Source organism: Carassius carassius, chromosome 11, assembly GCF_963082965.1.
Source record: "Carassius carassius chromosome 11, fCarCar2.1, whole genome shotgun sequence".
In the NCBI taxonomy this organism is placed as follows: domain Eukaryota; kingdom Metazoa; phylum Chordata; class Actinopteri; order Cypriniformes; family Cyprinidae; genus Carassius; species Carassius carassius.
The window spans coordinates 11,496,696-11,506,431 of NC_081765.1; the positions used below are offsets into that span (position 1 = coordinate 11,496,696).

General features: G+C 38.8%; 2 protein-coding genes across 2 annotated transcripts; both read right to left on the bottom strand.

The window, feature by feature from the left end:
* Positions 1 to 1,244: 1,244 nt before the first annotated feature.
* LOC132152767 (tubulin alpha chain-like) lies at positions 1,245 to 5,029 on the bottom strand. Its single transcript, XM_059561639.1, has 4 exons — positions 4,902 to 5,029; positions 2,876 to 3,098; positions 2,470 to 2,618; positions 1,245 to 2,347 (listed from the first exon to the last, which is right to left on the bottom strand). The coding sequence occupies exons 1-4, from the start codon at positions 4,902 to 4,904 to the stop codon at positions 1,370 to 1,372; spliced, it is 1,353 nt and encodes a 450-aa protein (XP_059417622.1). The 5' UTR covers positions 4,905 to 5,029; the 3' UTR covers positions 1,245 to 1,369.
* Positions 5,030 to 6,104: 1,075 nt separating this feature from the next.
* Positions 6,105 to 8,095, bottom strand: LOC132152768 (tubulin alpha-1D chain-like). The gene is made up of 4 exons (XM_059561640.1): positions 7,970 to 8,095; positions 7,641 to 7,863; positions 7,375 to 7,523; positions 6,105 to 7,260 (listed from the first exon to the last, which is right to left on the bottom strand). The coding sequence occupies exons 1-4, from the start codon at positions 7,970 to 7,972 to the stop codon at positions 6,286 to 6,288; spliced, it is 1,350 nt and encodes a 449-aa protein (XP_059417623.1). The 5' UTR covers positions 7,973 to 8,095; the 3' UTR covers positions 6,105 to 6,285.
* Positions 8,096 to 9,736: the final 1,641 nt, after the last annotated feature.

The window sequence follows — 9,736 nt, forward strand, 5'->3', positions numbered from 1 at the left end:
ACCTGATAACATCTGTCTGTTGTGAAAGCTCACAGGCCTCTTGAATGGAAGAGACGCCCTCCACCGAGAATCCCCTCAGGTGTGTGGGAAGAGCCCTGCTTCTTCTGGGGCGACGCTGCTCCATGAAGATGCCTGAAACACTTCACAAATTACACAAACTGATGAAACTCACCAAACTGTAGAGTTGAAGGCTTGTAGCGTGTGAACAGGCTTCAAGACTTCAGGGACAGTTGTGTTGATTTCAAATATCAACTCATTTTCAAATATCAACTAAAGCTGATTCCTGATATAGAATGTTGAGGCTCATTTAAATATAAACAACACTTTACATCAGCAGTAAGTCAATTAGAGCGGCTTTTACATGGAGCGTGATGATGATCAATAGATTTGTACTTTTAATTCTGTTGTGTGTTACAAATTGTATTTTTTTTTTTTTCAAATGAAATGTAAAGAAGTACTTTTACTAGATACATTTCATTAGGGTCTCCATTTTTAACACAATTACTTAATTTGTGTACTTCAGCCTCGTTGACTGCAAAAAAAAGTGTTGCATTTTTGCAAGCTGCTGCATGACACTAGATGTCAGTATAACACTGGGTATTCTTTCATTGAGCTAATCACCATTTCATACATTTTATGGCTGTCTATAGATAAAAATACTTCTTTTTACATCTACAGCTACCAGCAGCTAGTTGCCCATGCTGACTAGCCTTACTTTGATCCCATGGTATCTCTAGCGACTGCAGTCCCAAAGTATCTATTATATAGATTATCATCTTAGAATTATCTATTATAGTATGTATTCTATGTAGATTTGTAAAATGTGTGAAATTATTATTTTTTCTTAACTTAAGTGAACATACAGTAGAGTAATTAATCACATATTCAAATTAATGAGATATCTCTTTAGATATTACAGACTTCCTTAAAGGCTACTGATATTTTATTGCTGCCATGTGAGACATTTATTATCTCTATCTCAAAAGATATTTCCAATTCCATTTTAAATGCTTTAAAAACATTAGAAGCAGATATCTTAAATGGATTGCTTTATCTCGCAAGCTTTATAATTTTTGTAGTCTAGGTATGGGCAAGAAAACACAGAAGGCACAATAAATAATTCAACTAAAGGTGCTAATAAATATGAAATAATTAAATATGAACTTGATTAATTGTAAAATATTTTTCATAGAAGTATTATGTCTGAGACCAGAGAGAAAACACACAAAACATACAAACTAATAAATTCTACCTTTTTATTATTCCAGTTTTATTAATATAAAACCAATTGTAATGCAAATTGAATTTTAAGTAATATTGTGTTTTGCAAAAATCAGGTTGAATTTTTCCAGGCAGTGATTCTGCCTCTTTAATATTCTTCCCCCTCTTCTTCCTCCTCTCCAATGCTGTCAGTGCCCACTTCTTCATAATCTTTCTCCAGAGCTGCCATATCTTCTCTGGCCTCTGAGAACTCTCCTTCCTCCATTCCTTCACCCACGTACCAGTGCACAAAAGCTCTCTTGGCGTACATCAGGTCAAACTTGTGGTCTAGACGAGCCCAGGCCTCAGCAATAGCTGTAGTGTTGCTCAGCATGCAGACGGCTCTCTGTACTTTGGCCAGATCTCCACCGGGAACCACAGTTGGAGGCTGATAGTTGATACCTACTTTGAATCCAGTGGGACACCAGTCAACAAACTGGATGGTGCGTTTGGTCTTAATGGCAGCGATGGCAGAGTTGACGTCTTTGGGCACCACATCTCCACGATACAGAAGGCAGCAGGCCATGTATTTCCCATGACGAGGATCACACTTCACCATCTGATTAGCTGGCTCAAAGCAGGCGTTGGTTATGTCAGCCACCGAGAGCTGCTCATGATACGCCTTTTCAGCAGAGATCACAGGAGCGTAAGTGGCCAGAGGGAAATGAATGCGTGGGTAGGGCACCAAGTTGGTTTGGAACTCGGTGAGATCCACATTCAGAGCTCCGTCAAATCTAAGCGAGGCTGTGATGGAGGACACGATCTGCCCGATGAGCCTGTTGAGGTTGGTGTACGTCGGACGCTCGATATCCAGGTTTTTACGACAGATGTCATAGATGGCTTCATTGTCCACCATGAAGGCACAGTCAGAGTGCTCCAGGGTGGTGTGGGTGGTCAGGATGGAGTTGTAGGGCTCCACCACGGCTGTGGACACTTGAGGAGCAGGATAGATGGCAAACTCCAGCTTGGACTTCTTGCCGTAGTCGACAGAGAGGCGCTCCATCAGCAGAGAGGTGAAGCCAGAGCCAGTGCCTCCACCAAAGCTGTGGAAGATGAGAAATCCTTGGAGGCCAGTGCACTGGTCAGCCTGTAGGAGTAAATTACTTATTAGAAATTCAATTTTCATTATTATTAATGGTTCTGAGTCAAATTCATTTTGCACTCTAAAGGCTCGAGACCTTTCCAGGTTTAATTTTTTATAGAGCTCACCAGTTTGCGTGTCCTGTCCAGCACTAGGTCAATGATCTCTTTACCAATAGTGTAATGACCTCGGGCATAGTTATTGGCAGCATCTTCTTTGCCTGTAATTAGTTGCTCAGGATGGAACAGCTGGCGATATGTGCCTGTGCGCACCTCATCTGAAGAGAAAAAAAATGGAAAAGCCAAATTATCTAAATTTCTGTTTTCTTTTTTTTATTCACAGTAGCAAATAAGAAGAAGAAGAAATCTTAATGCTCCAATAAATCAAGAAAAACAAATAAAGGTAATTTCCATAAAAATGATTATTTCTTATCAGGAAATATATTTTGTAAAACTGATGCTTTTCCAATATTTTGTAAAATGGTTTTCATCATCATTTAAATGGGTTACATTCTGTTTCTCAGGTTCAATTTACCAATCACAGTGGGTTCCAGATCAACAAAGATGGCACGTGGAACATGTTTGCCTGCTCCAGTCTCACTGAAGAAGGTGTTGAAGGAATCATCTCCTCCTCCTATTGTCTTATCACTGGGCATCTGTCCATCTGGCTGGATACCGTGCTCCAGACAGTAAAGCTCCCAGCATGCATTTCCCATTTGGGCCCCAGCTTGGCCAACATGCATAGAGATACACTCACGCTGAAGGAAGAAGAAGAGTCAAAATATATTAAATATATGAATTTAAGTGGCTGCTGTAAACATGTTTACTAAATACTCTAAGCTAATAAGACATAATAATATGTTAGCTCCTAATATTTAACTTTTATTAAACTGTTTAATATTTCACAGAGGGGGCCAGTTTTAACAAACATCAAAAGGGAGCCTCAAGGTGACTTAAAAGTTATTTAAAATAAGACAAAACAAGCATTAAAAAAAACATAAATAAATTAATAAATATTAAGATATTCCTTATTTTAGCTTACTCCCTTTAATAACTTTATTTCCTTTGAAGAATCAGGGTTCCCAAAGTCTAGGAAAACCTTTTTTTTAGTCCTGGAAAAGTTATTTTTAGTTTAATGAATTACATTTTTATTTAATGAATCGAAATATTTCCCAGGTATGCCAAACAAACTTGTTTATCATATATTTAATTATTTTAATAACAATTATTTTAGTTCATTTTTTTTATATACAGAAACAAAGCCGTAGAATAAAATAAGTTCTGAAAAGAAAACTAGGGCTAGGGTGATTTGAGTTTTGTTGTGTGGCGCCTTGAAGTTAAAAGGGCTGAGAACCACTGTGTAAGTGCTCTTTTATTGTTTCGAATCGATCTGATTTTTCCTGTAAGAGCGGGCGTGGCCATTTATAAATTGAATGCGTGTGTCATCCGCTTCCAGCTATTTTTAGCAGTACAAAACAGCTTGTTTTGCTGCTTGATATTGCAAATTGGTGTATTACCATATTAAGTTAATGAATTATCTTAATTATGAACACGCTGGTTTTTAGTGCAAACAATTATACTGTTTACTGCATGGTGTTATTCTTTTCTTTTTTTCCCTACAGTGGCTAATGAACCGGAAATCTCGCACATTCACAGAAAAACAGCTTGCTTCCGCTTTTAAAAATAAGGTGGATGAGGAATTTATATTATCAGGTCTGTTACTTTAGTCGTTAACACGCCGACTGAGCTCACCCAAAGATCAGTACTGTGACAACTCCATCCATTTTCCTAAGCTTTCGGACCTATTGTTCAATGAAGAACTCTTTTTTTTTTATCTAATTACATTTACATGTTTACCCTCAGTATAGAAGAAGAGACTGAGTGCGTTCCTTTGATGCCTCAGTGCATCCCCTCCCTGCCCCAGCTGTACACTCTCCTTTGTGTAACACAGAGATCTCTCTGTCAGGGCTTTTCACTTGAACAGTTATATCTATATTTCTGCTATGCTCCAGATTCTGTCACTCAAGATCTCATCTACTACCAATGCCTCTCTGTATGTCATAAAGGCATGAATGTATTCAGTCTCTGAGTAACAATTGTATGTGTCATGCTGTAGTTCCCTTTTCCTCCTCTTTAGTTTACTGAGTTTCAGTGAGCTATTTTGGCTCTGTAGACCCACCAAACATAGATAATTGTTATATTCAGAAAAGGCAAAATACTGGAGTTTCCTGCTGGCATATGTCATAGTCTGGGATCAGGCTTTGAAGGCCATAGCCAAATCCTCTGTATAATGAAAGGCCAGCTTTGTGTCCGAAACTCAGCATTGCTTAATGCTTTACGTTTGATTATTTTTATAAAACTGTTTCAATATTTGAACTACAGTGCTTCTAATTTTGTCTTCCACACAAAAATAAAACATTCATGTAAGAGAATGTTTAAACTAGAGTTTAATGAAATCTCTGTACATGCCTTAAGTGCACAAAATGTGAAATAATGCACACATATGCATTTTATGTAGAAATATATTAGAATTAAGAATCGATCAAGCGCTATGAACTTACCATCTTGTCAGATTTCCCTTCAGGCCGACTTGAGGATTCGGAAAGAGAAGGCAGATGTAGAGAAGAAAGGAGAGGTGGGGTTTTTATTGAGAGGGAAGAGGGAGGAGGAAGAGGGGGGGTTAGCAGGAAGTGGGATCGCCTGTTGGAGTGAGGATAGTCATTCAGAAGGGCCGTCCTCCCTACACAGGCTTAGTCTAGCTCCCTCTTGGGACTTTTGGGGCTGTGAAAACCATCTGGCCTCTTTACCAGCTTTTTGGGCATTCGATAATGCTAAAAGCCAGGAAAGAATTTTATGGACTATATGTCAAAGTTCTCCATGGTCATGTGTTAAAATTGCATGGCAACTGTAGGAAAATTGATATCTTGACTATTTGTAATATAACGCTTACAGCAGGATTCTGAATTATTTGTGATTCCTGCATGAAGAAAAGCAAGTTTAAAGACTTCGGGGTGGAAGTGTCATTTAATATCAGTAATTACTTCACAAGTCTTTTGTGTGTGAAAGACCATTTTTGTGTCGAAGTACTGTAAACAGAGCCCTATACTTGAAAACAGATACGTCTTTATCTGTATCTCTGTTTGCAAAGGATAAAAAGCACCATTGACTAAGATTTTCTATAGACATGGTTTTTGCTATACAGAAAGAGACACACAGGGCCAGTTGTCATCAGACTTTAATTTCTTTGCTACAGTGATAATGAAAGCAGAGACATTATCCAGTCTCCCATAGTGATGTCCAGTGACATGTACAAACAGCTGAATCATGAATAACAGCTATAGCAGTTGGTCATTTTTGTGCTGCGTAGACACCGGTGGGGGGAAGGGTGTCTTCCTGGAAATGGTTTTGCATTTAGACCTTTATCACATTTGCATGTGCAAATATATTCAGATTTTAAACAGATAACATGTCCAACTGTATACTGTTTCATGAAAGGAGTGCAGATAGCATTTTTTTTTTAAATAACTTCACCAGTCTTTTTACTTCTACTACTGCTTTTACAGTTAATTTTCATTTTTCTTTTATAGATTTTACTTTTGCGTAAGATATACAAAAACAGAAAAAGAATAAGGATTTAGTTAATGCAATAACATTAGCTATCATGAACAAATTATAAACATTTCATGAACTAACGATGTAAGCTATTACACTATTAACTAATTGAGGTTCATTTAAAAAAAAATCTTATTGATCATATGCATTTTAATTAATTCATAATTCATTCATTAATAGTTTATGTTAGCTATTGCATTAACTAATATTAACTCATAGAATCTCATTATGAAGTGATACCAAAGAATGTAAAGCTCCCAAAAACACTAAAATGCTGCTTTTTAGAAGATAAAATGAATATTAGATTACCCTGAGGTTACAAACAATCTGCATTTAAAATTCCACACCGTCCTCATCCTCTCCGATGCTGTCAGTGCCCACTTCTTCATAATCTTTCTCCAGAGCTGCCATATCTTCTCTGGCCTCTGAGAACTCTCCTTCCTCCATTCCTTCACCCACGTACCAGTGCACAAAAGCTCTCTTGGCGTACATCAGGTCAAACTTGTGGTCTAGACGAGCCCAGGCCTCAGCAATAGCTGTAGTGTTGGTCAGCATGCAGACGGCTCTCTGTACTTTGGCCAGATCTCCACCGGGAACCACAGTTGGAGGCTGATAGTTGATACCTACTTTGAATCCAGTGGGACACCAGTCAACAAACTGGATGGTGCGTTTGGTCTTAATGGCAGCGATGGCAGAGTTGACGTCTTTGGGCACCACATCTCCACGATACAGAAGGCAGCAGGCCATGTATTTCCCATGACGAGGATCACACTTCACCATCTGATTAGCTGGCTCAAAGCATGCATTGGTTATGTCAGCCACAGAGAGCTGCTCATGATACGCCTTTTCAGCAGAGATCACAGGAGCGTAAGTGGCCAGAGGGAAATGAATGCGTGGGTAGGGCACCAAGTTGGTTTGGAACTCGGTGAGATCCACATTCAGAGCTCCGTCAAATCTAAGCGAGGCTGTGATGGAGGACACGATCTGCCCGATGAGCCTGTTGAGGTTGGTGTACGTCGGACGCTCGATATCCAGGTTTTTACGACAGATGTCATAGATGGCTTCATTGTCCACCATGAAGGCACAGTCAGAGTGCTCCAGGGTGGTGTGGGTGGTCAGGATGGAGTTGTAGGGCTCCACCACGGCTGTGGACACTTGAGGAGCAGGATAGATGGCAAACTCCAGTTTGGACTTCTTGCCGTAGTCGACAGAGAGGCGCTCCATCAGCAGAGAGGTGAAGCCAGAACCAGTGCCTCCACCAAAGCTGTGGAACACCAGAAAACCTTGGAGGCCAGTGCACTGGTCACACTTTTGAAAGAAAAGAGAAAAAGAGCTTACCAAAAAGACTTCAATACACAAATTTCAGTCATTTTTACATCTTTACATTATCACAAACTTATAAATTAGACTGAAAAGTATTACCAGTTTGCGAATACGATCCAGAACTGAATCGATGATCTCTTTGCCAATGGTGTAATGTCCCCTGGCATAGTTATTGGCAGCGTCCTCTTTTCCAGTGATGAGCTGTTCTGGGTGAAAGAGCTGGCGGTAGGTGCCGGTCCGTACTTCATCTACATGCAAAGAAGGCAGATTCAATCAGATTTTTTACTTTTTTATACACTAAAAGGACATCATTTCAGTATTTTCATGTATAGGCTGTTTTAAACCATTTTAAATCTGTCCCATACCAATTACAGTGGGTTCCAGATCAACAAAGATGGCACGTGGAACATGTTTGCCTGAAGCCGTCTCACTGAAGAAGGTGTTGAAGGAATCATCTCCTCCTCCTATTGTCTTATCACTGGGCATTTGTCCATCCGGCTGGATACCGTGCTCCAGACAGTAAAGCTCCCAGCATGCATTACCAATCTGTGCTCCAGCTTGGCCAACATGGACGGAAATGCACTCACGCTGCAGATTGAGAATTATTTACTTTCATATTAATTTATTTAACCATACAGACTAAATATATGAATACTGAAATAATGTGTATAGAAAAAAAGTTGGTATGTGTTACCATGTTGTATTATGTCTTCCAGCCGATGCTCAGGGTTCGGAATGAAGCTCTAAATGTGTCAAATTCTGACACAGAACGTTCATTTATACCTGGAGCATCATGTGGTTACAGTGTTCTTTGTAATCGGAGAAGTCACTGATGTCGATACTATCTTCAAGGCTGAAAAAGGAGGAAGACAAAAAGAAAAATGAGGTTAGCACCTCCTACACTCATAAGAATAGTTCATTGTTAGTGCAAGGTATGAATTTGAATAGACTGGTGAATAATATTACAAAAAGCTCCTTTGATCCTCTGGGGAGCATTCTGACAAAAGCACAGCTGAGCAAACTTTATGCCTTTACATTCGCATAATCTTGGTTCATGTATTCTCGACACAAAGAAGCATATATCTAAGAAAGAATTTGTAGGTTTCTCATGCAGAGAAACCACTTTCATGAATAAATAATGGATCCTCTTATTACAGAGAGTAATGTGATATCCTCTCTGTGTGCTCTGAATGAGGTTTGTTGCAGGACAGTGAAAAATAATACAATAGTTGCTCAGATTGACTTGTATAGATATTGAGAACTATATACCTTAATTTTTTTCTTTTATGTGGCTTCCTGAAAAATTCAAAAAACACAGTGCACATCCTTTTCCCTGTAACCCTAGCCGGAGTATCTGCTGCTCAGACAAAGCCTGTTTGAATGTGAACAGAATGATAGAGGAATTTATAGTTCTTGATTTAACAATTTCATGTCTCTGTGACTACATGTATCTGTTTAAAAAGGAGACTTCAAATCAAATCATGACTGTACAGGGATCACTTTACTTCAGAAGTAAGACTTGTGTGTAGAATATTAAATTTCACTGTTTCATGTTCTGCTTCCAGCTTTACTCTGGCATGTATTGTTATTGCAACCAAAGAGCAACTTCAAATAAAAAAGGAAAAAAAGAAAAGAAAAAAAGTAAATTATTTCTTCATTCTACAGATAAATATTGACTCCATATGTCGACTAGCATTTTATAAACTCATTCAACTTTAATGTTAACTTTAACTTTACTCTAAAGATGGGATAAGTTTTTATACCCCTAGTGGGTAATGACAAACATGGCATAATACGAGTAAACATTCCATTTAACAATTTGACCAGCAGATGGCAGAAAAAAACCTTTTGGCAGAGTTTTTCATTTAGAGTAGTAAATGTTTGTTTCAAGTTTACTGCATGGAATACGCAAATCCAATTCATAATTTCTCTAAAAGATCTGCACATCTCAACATCTCTGGTGACATTGCTGGTGTTGGATTTGTTTACCGTAACTGTGACTGTATGTACCTAGTTCCTCATCTGTTGACAGATAAGTAAGGGCACTTGAAGCTTGTCGTTTATTTACAGACAGAACAAATCAGATGTCTATTTGCTAAATGCATCCGACTGCTTCCAAAATGGTGTTATTTGTAACACCGGTGTGGTGTTTATTTATGATCTTTACTTGTTTGCAACTAATCAGTGTATAGCTATAAAAGAAAAATATGAAAAATGTATATGTATATGTATATGTATATGTATATGTATATATGTGTGTGTGTGTGTGTGTGTGTGTGTGTGTGTGTGTGTGTTTGTGTGTGTGTGTGTGTGTGTGTGTGTGTGGGCCAGACAAGTGTCCAAATGAGTAAAAGCAGTGTGGAGCTTGGCCAGATTCCCAGCTGCTGGTGAACCAGGGCATGATGACCCTTCAACCCCTTCTTCAGCGAGAAGAAGAGTGCTGGCAAACGTGTCAAGCGAG